At 35.6% G+C, this 20,923-nt stretch overlaps 1 protein-coding gene across 1 annotated transcript in view; it reads right to left on the bottom strand.

Moving 5' to 3' along the window:
* Slf1 (SMC5-SMC6 complex localization factor 1) overlaps positions 1-20,923 on the bottom strand; it is an 87,571-nt gene that overhangs the window by 35,075 nt on the left and 31,573 nt on the right. The window contains exons 6-14 of the mRNA XM_032899107.1: positions 17,181-17,321; positions 16,625-16,768; positions 15,735-15,878; positions 13,655-13,789; positions 12,717-12,770; positions 11,570-11,728; positions 10,664-10,827; positions 5,649-5,777; positions 4,742-4,907 (exon numbers count right to left, since the gene is read on the bottom strand). Of these exons, the coding sequence (XP_032754998.1) occupies positions 4,742-4,907; positions 5,649-5,777; positions 10,664-10,827; positions 11,570-11,728; positions 12,717-12,770; positions 13,655-13,789; positions 15,735-15,878; positions 16,625-16,768; positions 17,181-17,321 (1,236 nt within the window). The remainder of the gene's footprint in view (positions 1-4,741; positions 4,908-5,648; positions 5,778-10,663; positions 10,828-11,569; positions 11,729-12,716; positions 12,771-13,654; positions 13,790-15,734; positions 15,879-16,624; positions 16,769-17,180; positions 17,322-20,923) is intronic.

The following is a 20,923-nucleotide window of genomic DNA, read 5'->3' as shown; positions in this document are numbered from 1 at the left end:
TCACCCATTCCTTTTTGGTAGTGCCAAAATGCCCAGTCCTCTTATTGGGAAGGGATCTCCTAGCTAAGTTGGGAGTCTATTTCCTTTGCTTCCCCATTTGCCTAAATCTTAAGCTCGCCAGTAGCCCCTCTGCTCCTTCTCGCCAACCAACTTACTAACGCGGACATGTTGCTTCCTTTACCAGCTTCTCAGGTACACCCCAGAGTCTGGAAGGTCCAGAACCTCTCTGTTGCTTAACAAACAGTCATTTCAAGTAGGATCTGGAAACTGCTTTCTCTACCTGTCTTTTTGGAATGGTAAACTGTTTTAAGACTTCCAGGACTCATTCTGTAAGAACTGCAATAGAACCACAAACCTTGATACCTTCTCTCTGCCTTATGGCACTCAGGTATATATTGGTTCTTTTCCCTGAACTAGATAAGACTTTGACCATTGGGCTCATATTCCCTCGAAAGCTACTCTTGATCCCCTCCCCCTTCAAAGCTCTTTAAAGTGTAGAAACTCCCAGGCCTGGGGAGAGAAGATTTCTGTTGAGTCCAGGGCTCACCATATGGCCTCTAGAGGGTCTGAATGATGACTTTGACATCTAGTCTTGCAGAAATTTTGGGTTTTGAGATTATTCCCAGATGCCAGTACAAATAATTCAATACTTCCCCCCATGGGTAACTCATCTTAGAACTCGACTTAGCTATGAGGTACATACCAGTACAACCCTCGATTCAGCTAATGAACTTTCTCAGATAGAAAGCAGACTGGGTTTCCTATACCTCTAACTCCTCTGCCTTTATTAAAGAGTTTCAGTACATTACTCAGTCTTATAGCTTGACTTTCCACGATTGCTTAAATGCTTGCTATTTCCTCTTCTTGCTAAATTCAACAATATATGATCCAACTGTAATCACAAATTCTTCCTTCTGCTCCATAAAAAGCTTATCTTAAAGAATGTTCATGTTGTTAACTCATGTTGTTATCTCTTTTGTAAACTTATAAGCTATAGGAAACCCACTCAGACCTACCTCTCATGGACCAAATAGACTCCACTCAGAATAGTACATCTGCCTAAAGTTCCCACTTACTACTTATTCCAAAGGGCGGGATTCCTCTGAGTTTCAAATGTACATCTAAGAAAAAAAATTTCTTCCAAATGCATTTAATCTTATTCTCTACCTATAATATATATATATATATATATATATATATATATATATATATATATATATGTATGTATGTTCCAGGATCTTGTCAAGTTTAGGCGCTTACTACACCCAGGATAGCTCCAGAGAAGCGACCTCCAGATGTCTCTTCTCACAGACACAGACACTTCTATTGGACCTGTTCCTTCTGACCTATCCTCAGATGTTTTCACAGAGCCTGTATAACAAGGAAACGGCCAACTCTTAAGACTGGACAAACATCTCAGACCCACTTTTCTAGGTTCCCTAGAGAAGTAGTCAGAGATCAGAACGACCCTATTCCTGCTCCACCATCGCCTCTAATTTTTCTTTTTCAATTAAACCAAAACTGGGGAATGTTAGCATTCTGTTTAAGTTCCACCCCAACAGCTACCTGGCAAGAGCCAGGTATGCTCCATCCCACAGTTACCTGACAACAGCCAGGCATGCCTGACTCACTATAAAAGGGGCTGCTTGGCCCCTCCTCACTCTCTTGCTCTTGCCCTCTTACCCATTGTCCCTTCTCTCCCCATTCCTCTCCCCACTTCCCTCCACATGCTCATGGCCGGCGTTTACTCCTCTCCTCTTCTACTCTTCTTCTCTCATTAAAACCTCTCCACATGGAACCGTGTTGGCCTGGTGTGGTTTGTTCAGACACCTGCTGAGATTTCTACCCAAACACTATGAGCATATGCCACCCAACCCAGTTGTTATACACAGTCTTTAGTGATAAAAGTCGGGACCTTAGGCTTTCCTGACAACCCATTTCCTAACCAAACCACAGTCCTAGTCCACTTTCACTCTTTTTTATATAACTTTTAATGAAGTTTTAAACTAAATGCTTCATTGGAATTTAAATTCTTTTTTCTTTTTGAACATGTGTATTGTCAAGTTTAAGGCATACAGTAATTTATATCAGTGATTACTTTTAAAACCATATTCATGTAATCTTAGATCCACATTGAGTTAATTTTATAAAATATTAGGTAAGAGATCTTAAGTCAAATTTTCTATTGTATGTTAAGTTATCCCATAATCCTTTGTCCTGTAGTTTATTCCACATTATATTCTAGACAACTTTGCTAAAACCAACTGCGTATGGATGATTTACTTCTGGAATATTGATTTATTTCATTCATTTATTTCTTTGTTTATGTAGGAGCACATAATGCTAATCAGGTAAATTTGTGGTGAATTTAGACATTATAAATGTAATAACTTCAGATGAATTATTTTTACATTGTTTCAGAAACAGAGCAGGTTGCATCAAGAAACATTATAATATTTTTGTATGTAACTTTTTGTTGCTTCTTAATGTATATTTATGTTTGTTTCTTCTTTTGCTAAATCAATATATAAGTATTAAATGGCGTTTTGGATTCATCTTAAACTAGAAGATACTAGATTAAATGACAGTATTTTCTTTATCCTATAGAATTGTGATACAGTATTTTAAATCACCAAACCAGCTATAATTCCAAAATTCAATAAATGGAAGATATGACCAAAAAAAAAATTTACAAAACTCAAAAACGCAGTCAAAGTGTTTAGCGGGATACTAGACACAGCTAAAAAGACTTAGTAACCTAAAATTTTGATGAAAACACCATGTTAGTAATTCTGAAAACATGGAAAAGCACCCCCTGAACCCTCTGCAAAACTGCAAGATAGAAATAAGTACTGTAAATGTAACAAACTTCAATAATAGTTACTAAACAGGTCTGAGGAATTACTTAAAAAAACTGGAGACTACACAGGATTTCATTCTTTAAGAATCAGTTTGCCAACAGAGTTCTCTGCCCTCCCAAACTACTCTGTTTATTGCCCTGAAAGGATATATTACCTAACTGCTAGCTATGACATCTTAATTATCTACAGGAAGGCATTTATATATATAAAACAAAGCTGTTTTAAAAAATGAAGAAAACCTACAAGTACAGGAAAGCACGCCCAATGCCCTGTAAAAATGTAGACCAGAAATCAGTAATTTAAGTTTAACAAACTTAAATAATAATTAACAAGCAGATTTGGTTGGTAACAAACTACTGGTGGGTGACAGAGAATACTATAAAAGTATAGTAAAAACACATCCTTGCAACCTGATATCCTTTAGGGCCCAAAGGAAATGGTCAATAAATTCTATAAAGCAGAAAAACATGATATTTCACTATAACTCACTATTAGAAGTTATCAGAGAAACATAACCAATCAAACAAAGCCCAGTCATAATAACATGTCATCATTCACTTGCGAAACTGAGGACTACATATCTCTGGAGGACTGGTGAGACTATCTGGTGTGAGACTGCTTGGCTTTCATAAAAAGAAGCTCTTGGGTTCAATCCTTACTACTATATATATGAAAGAAAAAAAAATCAAAGTTGATAAAAGAAAACACTATTAAAAAACAATCAAACCCAAAATTAAAGTATTAAATACATGAAATGAAGGTCAATTGTACTCCAAAAGTAATTTCTACTAAATAGAAGTATTAGAAACAGAGACTAAAAAGAAAATGATGCAAGAATTAGAGAAGATAGATGAAAGAATAAATGATTAAAAAGTATGAAATTGGCATATTAAAAAAGTAGGCAATAAGGCACCAAAGGCAGATTATTCTGAAAGACAACTAATAGTTTCTATGATATACTCAAAATATTATCTTTTTCCCCTTTATACTCTCATACAATTGTTCTACATAATGCGTGGCAATTTTCCTCCTCTATTGACCTCAGACAACAGTTTATAATGGGTATCATTCCTTGTCAAGTTCTCTAAATTCTTCTACCAGTATCTGCTCCTTAGATTACTTCTAGTACACATACCACAGATTAAAAAATGTATACTTCTCCAAATCGATATATGTTCAAAACTCTTATGTTCCATATTGTTGTTGGGGTATACATTGTCTTTGTATATTCAATGTTAATTCTGTACCAGATGAGAGCTAAATGATGGCAGGATCTTGGTATTGTTCCTTTCTCTCTTGCCTTAGAAAATGTAGATTTGTATCTGACTGGCTGTAATAAAGGGGCTGACAGCCAACAGCTGGGCAGGAAGTGGAGGGTGGAACTTCTGGGAAGAGAGAGGGAGGCTGAATGTTTGTGAGAGGACATGGAAGTAAACAGACAGACCAGAGCAGAAACCTAGAACTAGGCACAGGGCAGAATATAGGCTCGTCAGTCAGGCTAAGTTAGAGCAGCTGGGAGAACCTCTAACTAAAAGGCCTAAGCTATAACATATTAAAAAGCCTCTGTGTCATTATTTATATCACTGCAAGGTACCCAGAAAGTCCTGCTGTAAATTATGATGCCTACATATACTTTCCATCCTCCCATATGCTTCAAATCGTCTATACATCACTTGCAGTAAATAATATAATCTAAATGTTATGTTACTATAGCACACTGATGAGTTAATAATGACAAATTTGTACATGTTCAGCAGAGATAAAACCTTTCTGAATATTTTTATATGCACTCAGTAAATCCATATTTGTGAAACCTACGGACAAAGAGAGCTAACTGCTTTTTCCATAGACTGTATTTTTTGTATATGAATCCGACTTACATCATTAGACTTGCATTTTTCCTTGTGAGAATATATAGTCCATTCCAAAAGCATATTTACTGGTTTTGTCAAAAGTCCTGAAGTTTCACTTCCTGACCAAAAAATTTCATGAAGAATTGCCTTTTCTGCTACTTTTAGATTCTGAGAATCTGACCAGTCACATAACCTAATGAAAATATAAACAAATATTAAATTATTAGGTCAATTTAATCACAGCAGTTACTTGATTATTTTGATCGGACAAGAATGTTGTCAGTTTTTGAGGTGATAATACATAATAAACATGACACAACACATGACTAAGGATAAAATATTAAAAATAGCCTCATGGGCTGGGTATATTAATTTAAGCAGGCATTGTGGAGGCCACTTAGAATCTCAGTGCTAGAAAGGAGAGGCAGGCAGGTCCTTAGGGCTTATTGGTCACTAATCTGTGATCTCCAGGACAACAGACCTCTGTCTCAATAAACAACATGGATACTACTGAGCAATGACTCTCAATATTGAACCTCTGGTCTCCATATACATGTACACACATGTGCAGTGGTATCTACACATAAACATAGATATACCAATAGAGAAAATGATATATACTCAAATGCCACGCTTCAGTTTCAATAAAAAAACTTGAGCAACAAAGATGGACCACCTTCGAATGCTATTTTTCGGTATTTTTATGGCTTTATATCACATTTAGAGATACAAAGAAATTCCCAAAATACATATTCTATCAAATGAAGAGTAATAAAAATATGAAGTGAGGAGAAAATAAAAAAAGACATAAGCAAACCTTCACTACCACTGGGTTGTGTCTGAAAATGGAAACGAAATATCTCTAGAAGCAAAATAGGAGACTTCATATATTTTAAACAACAAAACTATTGAAAGGAGTTTGTGATTAACTTACTTTTGACTCAAATGCCGCACTTCACTTTCAAGTAGGTTAAAGAAGAACTTGAGCAGTGTAAGATGGGCCACTTTAGAACCAATGTTTTCCGATATTTGATGGCAGAAACCTTCATTGAAAAGACAAGACCTGAAAAATATGAACCCAATAATAGAGTTCATAAAAAAGTCACTGAATCATTTTAATAAAACCTTCAACAAATTTAAAGGTAATTTGAACACAACATTATTAATATTTCCTTTAAATTTAAATCATGGCATATTTAAAAGATTTAGGTCTTAACACCAACAGTTTTTCTGGTCTCAAGGTAAATTTTAACAACTACCAGTGTTTTCTCTTTGTCTATTTCACAGATAAGAACAAAAACTCAGGAATTTCATCAAGTCTTTTTGATGCAAATTATGAGCTATAATTTCAGTTTATAGTACTAATTATAGTATCCTTCCTTATCCATGATTATTTTCATTTCCACTACTTAATAAAGGAGGGTAAATGACTTCAAAGTATAGAGTTTTTAAAATTCAATATTTTATTTGCATCTTCTGTCATAATCATATACAACAAAACTTCAAAGATAATTGCTATGTTCTACTGTGCACCTGAATTAGCTTGTGCACCTGAATTAGCTTGTGCACTTGAAGAAAGCGCTGGTTAGCCCAGTTCACTTGATGTACTTGCTAAATTTATGTGTGTATATTTCTGCCTGCATGTATGCCTGTGCAACCATCTGTGTATTTGGTGCCCATGGAGGTCAGAAAAAGGTAAGAGCACTGGATCCCCTAAAAGTGAAGTCACAGAAGATTGTGAGCCAAGTGTCTGAACTCCTGAGCTATCATCTCTCCAGCTCCTGAAGTGTGTGTGTGTGTGTGTGTGTGTGTGTGTGTGTGTGTGTGTGTGTATTTATTTATTACTACTACTTTTTACAATAAAGTCATTGCCTCCACTTCCAGTCGTCCCTCCCACAATTTCTTTTCCCATTCTTCCTCTCCCTGTCTCCAAGATGATGCACCCCCAACCTCCGTGGCCAGCCCTGCCCTCTATGCCTCCTCACTCCCTGGGTCCTCAAGTCTTTCAAGGGTTAGTTAGGCACATCTTCTCTGACTGAGTCCAAACTGGACAGTCCACTGCTATATATATGTGTCAGGGGTCCTAATATCAGCTGGTGTCTGGTTGGTGGCTCAGTGTCTGAGAGATCCCAGGGGTCCAGGTTAGTTGAGACTGCTAGTCTTCCTATGGGGTTGCCCTCTACATCAGCTTCTTCCAGCATTTCCCTAATTCAATCACAGGGGTCCCTGATTTCAGCCTAATAGTTCGATAGAAGTATCTGCTTCTGTCTTACTCAGCTGCTTGTTGTGCCTCTCAGAGGACCTGCCAGGCTAGGCTCTTGTCTATAAGCAAACCATAGCATCAGTAATAGTGTCAGGCCTTGAAGCATCTTCCTGAGTTGGATCTCAAGTTAGTCCAGTAACTGGACCACCATCCCCTGAGGCTCTTCTCCATTTTTATCCATGTAGCACTTTTAAACAGGAACCATTCTGGTTCAGAAATTTTGACTGTGGGAACGCAACCCGATACCTCCATCTTTGATGCCATCTTTCTACTGGAGCTGGACTCTCTTTCCCCACTGTTGGGCATTTCACTTAAGGTCCCTCCCTTTGAATCCTCAGAGTCTCTCACCTCCCAGGTCTCTGGTACATTCTAGAGGGTCCCCAACCTCCCTAATTCCAAGGCTGCATATTTCCATTCATTTTGCTGGCACTCAGGGATTCACTACTGTTCCTCTGCCCAAACCAGACCATGTTCCCCATTGACTTGCCCCTGCCCCTTCCCTTTCCCACCTAATTCCTTCCCTCTCTCTGCCCTCTGCTTTCTTTGACCTCCCATGAGAGATTGAAGCATCCTCACTTGGGCCCTTTGGCTCTTAACCTTCTTGAGTTCCATGGACTGATTCCTGGGTATTCTGTACTTTTTTGGCTAATATCAACTTGTTAGTAAGTACATACCATGCATATCCTGTTGTGTGTGAGTTAGCTCACTCGGGATATTTTCTAGTTCCATCTACTTTCCTATAAAATTCACAATGTCTTCATTCTTAATAGGTGAATAGTATTCTATTGTGTAAATGAACCACATTTTCTGTATCCATTCTTCTGTTGGGGGGCATCTGGGTGGTGTCGGGCATGTGGCTATAACAGATAAGGCCACTATGAAGATAGTAGTGCCCCTGTGGAATGTTTGGGTGTAGGCCCAAGAATGGTATAGCTGGGTCTTCAGATAGATCTCTCTTCAATTTTCTGAGGAACCTCCAGACTGATTTCCAGAGTGGTTTTACACGATTGCAATTCCACCAGCATCCACACCTCACCAGCATGTGTTCCTCCTTCTCCACATCCTCGCCAGCATTTGCTGTCACCTGAGTTTTTGATCTTAGCCATTCTCACTGGTGTGAGGTGAAATCTCAGGGTTGTTTTGATTTGCATTTCCCTTATGACTAAAGGTGTTGAACATTTCTTTAGGTGTTTCTCAGCCATTCGGCATTCCTCAACTGTGAATTCTTTGTTTAGCTCTGAACCCATTTTTTAATAGGGTTATTTGTCTCCCTAAGGTCTAACTTCTTGAGTTCTTTGTATATTTTGGATATGAGTCCTCTATCGATTGTAGGATTGGTAAAGATCTTTTCCCAATCTGATGGCTGCCATTTTGTCCTAACAACAGTGTCCCTTGCCTTACAGAAGCTTTGTAGTTTTATGAGATCCCATTTGTCGATTCTAGATTTTAGAGCATAAGCCATTGGTGTTTTGTTCAGGAAATTTTCTCCAGTGCCCATGTGTTCAAGATGCTTCCCCACATTTTCTTCTATTAGTTAGAGTATCTGGCTTGATGTGGAGATCCCTGATCCACTTGGACTTAAGCTTTGTACAGGGTGATAAGCATGGATCTATCTTCATCCTTCTACATGCTGACCTTCAGTTGAACCAGTACTATTTGCTGAAAATGCTATCTTTTTTCTATTGGATGGTTTTGGCTCCTTTGTCAAAAATCACGTGACCATAGGTATGTGGGTTCATTTCTGGGTCTTCAATTCTATTCCACTGGTCTATCTGCCTGCCTCTCTACCAATACCATGCAGTTTTTATCACTATTGCTCTGTAATACTGCTTGAGGTCAAGGATATTGATTCCCCCGGAAGTCCTTTTATTGTTGAGGGTAGGTTTAGCTATCCTGGGTTTTTTGTTATTCCAGATGAATTCGCAAATTGTTCTGTCTAACCTCTGAAGAATTGGATTGGAATTTTGATGGGGATTGCATTGAATCTGCAGATTCCTTTTGGTAAAATGGCCATTTTTACTATATTAATCCTGCCGATCCATGAGCATGGGAGATCTTTCCATCTTCTGAGGTCTTCTTTGATTTCTTTCTTCAGAGGCTTTAAGTTCTTATCGTACAGATCTTTCACTTGCTTGGTTAAAATCACATCAAGGTATTTTATATTATTTGGGACTTTTATGAAGGGTGTCGTTTCCCTAATTTCTTTTTTGGCTTGTTTCTCTTTTATGTAGAGGAAGGCTACTGATTTATTTGAGTTAATTTTATACCCAGCCACTTTGCTGAAGGTGTTTATTAGGTGTAGTAGTTCTCTGGTGGAACTTTTGGGATCATTTAAATATACTATCATATCATCTGCAAATAGTGATATTTTGACTTCTTCTTTTCCGATCTGTATCCCCTTGACCTCCTTTTGTTGTCTGATTGCTCTGACTAGGACTTCCAGCATTTTCCTCTAAAGTAGTATCTGTCTTTGTCATTGAGGAATGTTTCTTGTATGCAGTATATTTTTAAAGATATATTTATGTATGTGTTTGAGTGCATGTACAGATTAGGGTTGATGTCGGGTATCTTCTTCAATCATTTGCCAACTTCGTTTTTAATTTTAAAATGCAGACTGTTAATGAATACAGAACTCACTGATGCAGTAAGATTAGTTGGCCAGCAAGTCCCAGTGATTCTCCAGTCTCTGCCTACTTAGTGGGTAGGATTATAGTAGCATTGTTAGAATACCAATCCCCTTTTTTTTTTTTCCTTACATAAGGTTTCTCTGTGTAGGTCTGGCCATTCTAAACCTGATTCCAAAGAATAGGCTGGACTCAAACTCAGGGATCTACCTGTCTCTGCCTCTAGAGAGCTAGGATTAAAGGCAAGGGCTACCACTTCTTGGCCGTACCAGCTTTTTACAACTTAAGTTCAATGGACTGAACACAGGTACTCTTGCTCTTGTGCAAAGCACTTTGCTTACTCAGGCTCAAGTGTTTATAGCAAAAAGACTAATACTTAGCTCCTCTATACTCAGTACTCTCGAGATACTCTTCTTCCCAATTATTCTGTAACAAAACCTGGGTATGTTCTCAAGGAATTTACAAAGATGTACGTAATCTTTTCTCCTTTATATAAAAGAAATTTGACAATACATAAACAAAACAAGTGTTCCCAATAAAGGAAGACTATCAAATAAAAGTTATAGAAATCATAAAATAATGAGTTTAGCTAGAGAAAATAGGAAAGATTCGTGGAAATACTCAAAAACCAAACAACGGCCTAGAGAAGTGACATGTGTAGAATAAAGACATATCTAGAAAACAATAGGTCCTGGTTAAAAAAATCAAATATCTACTTATAGTAAAATAAACCCCTAAAACAGATATCACATATAATGATATCTATGCTTTTTATGACTAAACTTTGATACTTACACTTAATAACTTTTTCCTTGAAAAATATTCAAATTGAGAATTTTGGAAAAAATTTAAAAGTTGTCATTATTTGAAGTCTATTTCAAATACTTAGTATATTTAAAATATTGACAAACATGATCAACACAATTTGTCCTGTTTATAATTTTACACTACAAAATCAAGCATTCATATTTTTCTAAAAGTATGAAGACACTTTTAAAAATTAGTATCTATACCATAGTAAATCACATATTAGACAAAATGTCTTCGTATGAAAGGACATACCTGACGAGCATCTCCACGAGAGACCAGGCTCCTTTCATACAAGTTGGACACTGAAATAGCTCTAAGTAGTATCTTGACATGGCTGGTGACTTCCAAGGAGGATGCAGATGAAGAAGAGCTGATAATATATGAAAGTATCGACCAGAAAATGTATCTATATTATCCTATTATTGAAAATAAATAAAAATAGAATAATGTAGTTAACAGTTTTATCCGTTAATTTAGTGTAAAACTAGAGTAGTAATTCTAGCCTACCCTTGTGAACAACACATCAGAAAATCTAAACTGTTAGGGTAGCACATATAAAATTTTCATAACATGATGACAGTCACAATAGAGTTCCCAAAGATAAATTTCAATGAAGTCAGAGTAGAAACTCTTTATATACCAGCTTTGCTCATGTTTAAAATTCCTGCAGCACAATTTCTAGCTGCTGTGGTATAAACCAGCACCCTGCTGAACATGACAGAAAGCCTATTCTCCATAGGTGCCACTAAGTACTCCTATGAACTACAGTCACTTAGCCTGTATACCACAATAAAATGACTCTTACTAGAAGCATTTTAGATCACCATAATCCAGCATTTACGTTACTTTATAGTCACAGAAAATAAAATCAGGTAACATTTATTTTCCTTTTTCTACGGAACAATATTTCTTTTCATACAATATATTCTAACCATTCTTTTGTTTCCTTTTTTTTTTCCTTTTTTCAAGAGAAACATTCCTTGGACATTTTGAGACGATAATATGCTGCCACACAACATAGTAACTGAATATAGTTAAAAATATTAAGAGTGGAAAAAAATGGGTTAAAAAAATCATTAAAATATTCACAGTTTAGCACTCTTCGAAGAAAAAAAAAAAAGAATCTCAAAAGTTTCTCACTGCACAAGGTACCCTTACCTGCAGAACATTCTCTAGTAGGGCATGTAGAAGGCACACTGGAGGGACATAATGGGCTTGCAAAGAGGAAAGCTCTTCAATGGCTTCTTTAAAGAACTGTCCCTCTATGAGGCTTTCAATTAAATTTAATATTCCTCTGGGGAACTCTGCATTTTTAACCTAAGGAAAAATAATTTTATGTCTGAAAGAAGAAAAGTTGAACTTTGAGATCAGATTTTGACCAAATAAAAGACTCTCATTTCCTCATCTGTAACATAGATGACTCCTATTCGTACTACTTGATAGACTGCATGACATTTAAGCCTTTTTGACCCAAAACAAATAATATGCACTACTGTATTTTATAACTAGAAGACATGTAATAATGTTATTAGCTGTTACGTTATTTTTCAGTAAGATAAAAATTCCTTTAAAAAAATCTTAAAAATCAAGTGCTTGCCTTCCAAACTTGAGGATATAAGTTTGATAATTGGAACCCATATTCAAACAAACAAACAAAAAACCCAATAATGGTTCATGTTTTTAGTCCTAGTGCTAGGGATGTAGTATAGAGATGTAGATCTTTGGAGATCAATTAGCAAGAACATACATTACAAGCTCAAAGCCACTGAGAAACCCTATACCAAATACACAACACAGATCTGGATATAGTAACAATTATGAAAGTATCATAATGTAACTCAAGTGTTTCAAAAAAACATTCCTCCTTGGCCAAAATATTTCTAACAATGGAAATAACTAAAGTTAGTAGCTTGTATATGTGTTGTGGAACTTTGAAAAGTTAAGTTTAAATGTCATATATGACTATTAAATTTCAAAATTAAAGATTAAAATTTCTAAAGATCACAGGAATAGAACAATCCATTTTTGAAAAATGAATGGTGATAAAGAAAATAAAATATTTTGGGAGTGTTAGAACAAGAATTTAACAGAGAAATAGTCTTTATAAAAGTTATAAAATATGAAAAAATATATATCTCACCTATCATGAACACCATGTATATTTTAATTTTTCTCAACACTATTGACAGCTATGTTGAAAATGTTTTACAATAGAATAATGCTTCTCAACCCCATTTCTAATTACAAGCAATAAATTACCATTTCTCTTTTTGCCCCAATCACCATCCAACTCCAAGCCCCTTACCTCTACATTGTATACCGGCTGTTTATCTACTCTAATGCAGTTGTATCGGACTGCCTACAAAACAACCATATAATTAAATTTTAACAATTTAAATTGAAAATATATTTCAGCTTACAAAGCACAAAACCTTAGACAAACATTCAAAATAGATTCGAGGACAGATTAATAGCTATAATTAATGTGATACTCATTTTGGCTCAAATTAGTAACTTTTATCATTTCAGGATAATAATATTCTCAGGAACAAAACAGTTCAGTTATCTCCTTAATAACTTCATGTAATTTTTACTTTAAAAATCTGAAGTTGTTTATTGTCCTTAGTACTTTAAAAGTTAAAAATATAAGGGACAGACCATTTTATATAAGAGTCTAAAGGGGTGAAAAAAGTGAGTCAAGTTTTCTCAACAATCACACAAAAACTTGCATTGTTTTAAATATTTGTACTTCTAAATTTTCAGAAAAGGTGATAATGAAAAAACCTGCAGCAAATATAAAAGGAGATGACATCCTGATTCAAGAAAGCTATACAAAGATCCTCAATAATCCAGTCAATGGAAAACAATACAAAAAGGTAACTGGCAAAGAAAAACATAAATTGCTCATGAAGCTATAAAATAAATTGAATTTTGTTACTAAAACGTTATACATTCCAAGAGTGATAACTGTCTGGTTTCTACTCTAGGATTATAAAAGAAAAAGAGGGGCTCCTACTTTAATAGTCTTCTATTTTTAAATCCTTTCATTACCTCATCACAGACGCAAAGGCTGTAGTGCTACAAACTAGACTGTTGCAAATAGCAGATTACAAGTATCTAGTCGCATATCACAGCAGCCACTAGACAACAAGGTTCTGAATTAAAACAACCCCTAATTCCAACATACAGACCAGCCACTTCCATCTTAACCTAAAGAAAGAGTATTAATGTAATAAGCTTTACCTGAGCTCTATATATGTCTCTGTATATCTGCTTCTTTAAGGCATTTTTTACTTCCGTGAGATCCACATTTGTCTTGACATCCTTGGTCTCTGATTCTTTGGCACAATCAGTAAGAAGAGAATTCTTCATTTCTTTCTGCATACATGCAAAGAACTTTAGGTATTAGGTATTTAATACACATAAAAATACAAGACTACAGAAAACCCACTTGTTTTGCAAAATATTACTTGGTATTTGTATGTGTGATTTCTTTGGATTGTTTTTGATCTCAGGACCCTGTGCTTATCAGAGAGCTAGACCAATGAGCTACAAATGAAAGAATCTTTCAGTTGAAAAACCCAAGTTGAAACACAATATTAATTTATTTTCTTTATACTTCCTATGTACATAACCCGGGAGTAACTTTATATACTACTCAGGTGTTTCTAGCATGTTTTCCTTGGCTCATAAGGAAGTAAGGCATAGCTTTCTGCTTTATATCAGAAGTTTTCAACATCATGTGTCACTAAAAAGCATTCGATTCTCAAGAATTTCAGGCTTTTGATATTTGGATTTAGAAGATTCAATCTATATACACATATTCTGGGTTGGAATGTAAAACAAAGTTATATTTTAGAAAAACCTTATTTATGAAAAAATTGTGTTAAAAGACAAATAATTTTATAATAAAATGGTTCTGTATCCTACTAGAAAAGAATGAGAGTAGAAACAACATTCATATTTGGAGAGATTTTACAAAAAAGGTACAGATGTAGTTTAAGGTAGTGTTTTTCATTTTAAAAAACAGCCACAACAGTGCTCCTCCAAGAGCCTTCAGATACCCAACAAAAACCCAATACCAGACATGAGAAGAACTCTTCTGAGTTGATGGCCAGGGCTGTTCCCGAGATTTCTAAAACATACAGCCCACTCCTATTGCCCTTGGTTATCTGTACCCTCTAAAAGATGGATGCTAAGTCCCTATTTTTGAAGACATCATACACTTCAGAAATTCTATGCAAGCTTCAAAAGGAGGGAGGCAATCAATCAATAGTCCTATCCAGTGAAAAGCATAGCATAGTAATATTAAGGATGCACTGTGGCATGCATATTATGGTAGGAACCAACAACTGTCTAATTGAACTTAAGACTAATTCAACAAGAGGCATATTATACCCAGAACTAGAAACCTACATAACTACTCAGTGCTAGTGAAGTCAGGGTTATTAGAGAAGAATCTATACCTTTAATTTACTAAGTCAACATAATTCCTACAGCAATTTTATACCCTCAGACAGGGGTAGTTTTCACCCTTTATCAAGAAAAACTCTTTGCAACAGACAGGGACCACTAAAGAAAACCACATATAATCAATATGCAGAGTTGTAGAGTTCAGTACCAAAAGATACACCTACAAAACACACCCAAGGTTCAGAGGACTTCGAGGAAGAGTGGGTGGAAACATTTTAGAGTCAGGGGGATCAGGAAGTTTATGTGAGACTGTGTCTCCGAGCAGCATCAGAAGCTACTCCCATAAAGTTTCACTAACATGACTGCCTAAACATGACTGGAAAAGGAAGACACCAATGGCTATGCCAAACTGAATGGGGGAACTTCCCAGTGACAAAATGTCAGTCCTAAAGGCATACATGCAATAAGTAACATTTTATGGAAGAGGTTATAGCTAGTTATATGTATAATATATGTGTGTGATAATTAGTAAATAATTAGTGAAAAGGGAGGTTGAAGGAGAATGGGGAGAGGCAAATGACAGGGTTTGGAGGCAGAAAAAAGAAAGAAAAAATGTACTTATAATTTCAAAATTATTTAAAATGTTAAAAAGGAAATTCACCTTCTCTTCTAGATTATTTTTCCTTTTGTATAATTTATGAAAAAAGAGCTTGAGAATCATGATTAGCCCAAATTTTCTTCCATATTCATATAAAAACTATTTTACTATAGATACAGTTGATTATAAATACTAGCCTAAATCAAGAGTTGTTCTTAAGTATATAGACTTTAATAGAGCAAGCAACTTTACTCATCAGATTACCTGCCCAGGCTATAACAAAAAATGAAGCTGTACAGTCTACAGTCTCACCTGGTCTCTGTAGCTCCAGCGCTTTTTTAATGTACTTCTAGTTGTGTCATGGGCATCGTCAGTTTTGCAATAACCTTCTTTTATGTTCTTTTTCCTTAAAATGTAACTCCTTTGGACATCTTTATCTTTTTTCTTAGTTTCTTTCTGTATTTTGACCACAATTAAACAAATCAGAATTAAATGTTACAAAATCCAAATAGGTTAAAACAAGGGGCTGGGAGGATTACAATATAAGTATAATTATATAATTATAACATGTTAATCAACAGAGCTCTGCTCTATGCAACAGAAAAAGCTTGTCCAATTGCAAGTATGTATACAGTAGCAAAACAAACAAACAAAAAAACCCACAACATTTGGGAAACCAGCTAAGCATCATGGAGAACAGGTGACAAACACTGTCCTTATGGTCAAAAAGAAACCCGTATGTTTATGAACACCAAACTGGATGAAGTTTAAAAGTGTGTAGCACAGTTAAACAACAAAACAAGTATGTAAGGGAAATGTCCATGAATAATTAACCTACATATTAACAGTCATAGCTAACTATTTTTGGGATTCATTTAATTCTACTTGCAAGTAGAATTACATTTACATTCTAATTTACATTCATGTAAAACAATACAAATTCCAAAGTATGGGATACTCCTGTGTAAAATGGAAAAGATATAGTTAGGAAATGACACAGAGGTGGCTTAAAAGTTGCCAAGACTGTTTCTTTCCCAAGCTAGACATTTTTTTCTGCCTATAAAATCACACTAGATAAATAAATGTCTTATACCACTTTGGTACATATACTTTGCAAGAAATTTCATGACTCACATTGTACTTGGTTAATTTAGAAATTATCTGTAAGATTAAAATGAATATTTTAACTTATGAAATTTTACCTGATTCTCATGTGCACGTCTTCTGAATGTATTTGTTTTTTTAATAGATTTCATATCTTTTCTGAAGTCTCTGAATTTCTTTTTGTGATGTTCACTCAGAACAAACTTATCATTAACATTTTCATTATGATTTCCCATTTTATTCTGCATGCGTATAAAAATAATTATACTCTGGGTTAAATATAGCTTCAACACAACTAATGGAAGTCACAATAAAAAAAATTCAGGAGGACAGGTTTATAAAACACACATGAGTTTTATGTAAAGTGAGTTTTAATACATCCTTGTTATACAAACAAGTCAGAAACATATGCATAAGTTTGGCACATTTTACAAACAGTAAGTTACCAAATATACTTAGTGAATTTGCTTATTTAATTCAGAGTAGAGTATTACAAACTATTTTCTTTCAGATTTGAGAAATATGCTCAGTTTACAGGCTAAAAATATAAGCTGACATGCAAGCTTTCAGATGTCAAAGTCTTTTACCAAGAACAGACACTCTTCTATAATTCTTTAGGAAAAATCAGAGGACGTCTAGCTCATAAAATTTTACCTGAGTTCTGTACATGTTTTCTCCAGCACCTTTCATTTCAAGAAATCCCACGTCTCTCTTAAAATCTTTGCTTTTTTCTTGATTGTTATATTTGGTCCGACCAGAACTGATTTGGGAATCTTCATCATTCTGAATTTCTTTCTGCATGTCAAAAATTATTTTTTGGCCATTAAGTAAGTGTAAGTGTAATTATGTTATTATGCATATCTACTGTATATCATTTATAGACTTCACCTTAATATATAATTGTATATTACTTTCTTGGTCAAACAAATTGTCCTAAAACAAAGGTTATTAACCACTGGTAAAATATTGCAAGAGGCCAATATTTACAGCAAACTTTTCCAAATTTTAATGATTTATATATGTCACGAAAATAAACACCCTCCCCCTCCCAAAGAATACTTTGTCTAGTAATAGTATTTATTAAGAAATCAAGGGCAAAAATATTTTATATAGCCTTGTAAACATTAAGATTACAACTCACATATTAAAAATTGCTCACTTATGGAGAGACCGTCTTGTTTAGTAACAATCCTATCTATGAGTTATCAAAAATGAACACAATTTACACAGTCCTGTGCCAGTTATAGTTACAATTCAGGGCTGATAAAAACTCAGCCAGTAGACTGTTGGCCATTTAAGCATAAAGACTTCGATCCCATCCCTAGAACCCAGACACATAATGTAGCCTTGTCTGTTGACACACAAAATCTCAGCACATGGGGGTAGGGACAGGCAGGTTCCTGTGGCTTGCTGGCCTCCTGACATAATTTACTTGGCAAGGTCAAGAAACCCTGTCTCAAGAAACAAAAATCAAAGTAAAAAAAAAGAACAGGAAGCACAAATAAAACAAAATCCACAAAATCCACAATAAAAAATAAAGTGGATGATTCCTAAGAAATGCTATCCAAAGCTAACAGCCTGCCTCTATATTCACAATCTGGCCAATACATTCAAAAGTGGACCTATGTGTACCTACATATATCCCATACAAGGTACAATCTAAACTTGTCAAGTTGATAAGACTATTTGCTTTTTCAGTCTTTGCTCAACAGTATGCAAAAATCCTACCTCATTGTTCCACTGTATAAAAATGCTAAGCTTCAGGAGTACTAAGTCCTTTCCGTTTGAAAGCCCAGACTACCCAATTCACAGCTTTTCTGAGTCCATTTGTCTGCCATTTCTTTGCCCCTTCAAAGTCTACAGTGAGGTACAAATCCCTGGAGCCATGCATAGATATGGACGTCAAAGGGATAACACCTGAAGATAATCTCTTGCCAACAACACACGCACATACAACACAGACGGACAGACAAACGTGTGCATGCATGTATGCACACATACACGCATACACATACGCACACACACACACATACACACACGCACACACACTCACACACACACACACACACACACACACACACACACACACACACACACACACACACACACACACACACACACACACACACACAGAGACACACACTCATGTGCAGACCCAAGACCTGTCAAAGCTCAATTATCCCTTAGCTATTGATTAAAGAAGAGTAAGTTTTCTGGTATATCAGCTCCATAGTAAGCCCAACACCAAGAGTAAGTGGCCAACACACTGGACTCAATGGAAGGAAAGAAAGACAGGGGTAAAAAGAGAGGGAACAGTGAGAGTAAGGACATAAAGTAGGGTGGCAAGGGTGGGTAGGGAGTGGAAGTAAATCTGGGAGGAACTGAAGACTTGAAGAGGATCCATATATACCTTACAATTCTCAAATAATAACAATCTTATTGAAAAGGCCAATATAAAACCTTCTCCAAATTGACAATACCAGTATTTTTTTCAATTTATTACTCATTACATTTCTAGAGAGTATTTTGAATATATACATTTGTTATTACCTATTTATAAATATTTGTTTGACATCAACCTATGTTTTAAGCATTTTAGGTTTTTCTCCACAATTTAGTCTATTTTATAAAGTACTGTACTATCTAGCAATGTATAAATGAAAGTTGCTGATTCAGTAAGTATAGTTCACATATAAAGCAGCATCACAGTGGCAAAGTTAGTTGGTTTTGTTCTTTCACATGTTTTATGTAGTTTACTCACTTGGATAAGGTGTAGATATACTCTACTCTCAAGGTCTAATTCTGATAACCCGCCAAACTATTTGTCATTGAGTAAGAGTTCATGAGACTAGATTGTGGAATTAATAACAAGATTAAGAACATGAGGAGTCTAGAAACAAACAATAGTGTTCTGAATGCTTAGATCTTAACACAGACTTAAAAAAACAAAACAGGGACTTACTAATATAGTTCAACCAGTTCAGGTGGGCCTGAAATCTCTATGTAGTTTTGACTGGCCTTATATTTGTGATCTCCTACTGTACAGCCTCCCAAATGCTGGGATTCTAGATGCCTGACACTCTACCTGTCTATTCCTTGATTTTTTTTTTTTTTTTTTTGGGGGGGAGCGGCTTGTTTTCTTTTGGAGACAGTAAAACAATTCCACCACTTTACCTTTCTCCATTCTCCAAACCCTCCTTGTTTGTTTTCAAATCCATGGCTTTGTTCACTAATTGTTATATGCATATATGTATATGTGCACATACTCGAGAACACCAACCTGCTCAGTATGCATAATGCTACTGTATATATGTTTTCAGGGCTGACCATTTGGTATTAATAAGGAATTGTTGTTCTTCGAGGAGATTATTTCTCTTATTTTCAGCATTCCTTTCTTGCCTATTGTGTACTGCTGAAGCCTAGAGGGCTTTCTCCCATGCACTACGGCATGTCTATTGGTGTTGTTTTTGTTCATGTTTATGCAGTCAGGTTGATGAGTCTGTATGGGTGTAGTTTCTGACATTCGTCAAAGGTAAGATCTGACAGAAAACTCCTTGACGCTCTGGATCTTATAATCTTTCCACTTCTTCTTCCTCAATTTTCCTGAGCCTTAGGTGATAAAGAGTTTTATAAATTTTGATCCATGATTCTTAAATGGGAATTTAAGAATTTAAGAACTATCTTACAGTTTTGTTTAAAGCTATTACATAATTTTAACAATTACAGACAAAGTTGGTAAATAAAACCTAGAAGTACCACAAAGGGAAGTACAAATAAAACAAAATCCTTGCGTTGGTTGGTATTGTTGTTCTTATGTTCTTATGGGGTTGCAAATCCCTTAAGCTGCTGCAAATGTTTCTATAACTTCTCCAATGGGGACCCTGTTCTTAGTTCAATGGTTTGCTGCTAGCATTTACCTTTGGATTTGTCATGTTCTGGCTGAGTCTCTCAGGAGACAGCTATATCAGGCTCCTGTCAGCATGCACTTCTTGGCTTCATCAATGTTGTCTAGCTTTGGTGGCTGTATATATATGGGCTGTATTCCTAGGTGAGGCACGTGAGGCTCTGAATGGCCATTCCTTCAGTCTTGGCTCCAAACTTTGTCTTCATATGTCTTCCTATGAATATTTTTGTTCCCCGTTTTAAGAAGGACCAAAGCATCCATACTTTGGTTGTACCTCTTTTTGAGTTTCATGTGGTCTGTGGATGGTATTTTGAATAATTCGAACTTTTTGGCTAATATCCACTTATCAGTGAGTGCATACCATGTGTGTTTTTTCTGTGATTGGGTTACCTCACTCAGGATGTTATTTTCTAGTTCCATCCATTTGCCTATGAATTCATGAAGTCATTGTTTTTGATAGCTGAGTAATACTCCATTGTGTAAATGTACTACA

The sequence above is a fragment of the Rattus rattus genome, chromosome 3 (assembly GCF_011064425.1).
Source record: "Rattus rattus isolate New Zealand chromosome 3, Rrattus_CSIRO_v1, whole genome shotgun sequence".
NCBI lineage: Eukaryota > Metazoa > Chordata > Mammalia > Rodentia > Muridae > Rattus > Rattus rattus.
This window is presented reverse-complemented; position numbering and strand designations above follow the sequence as displayed.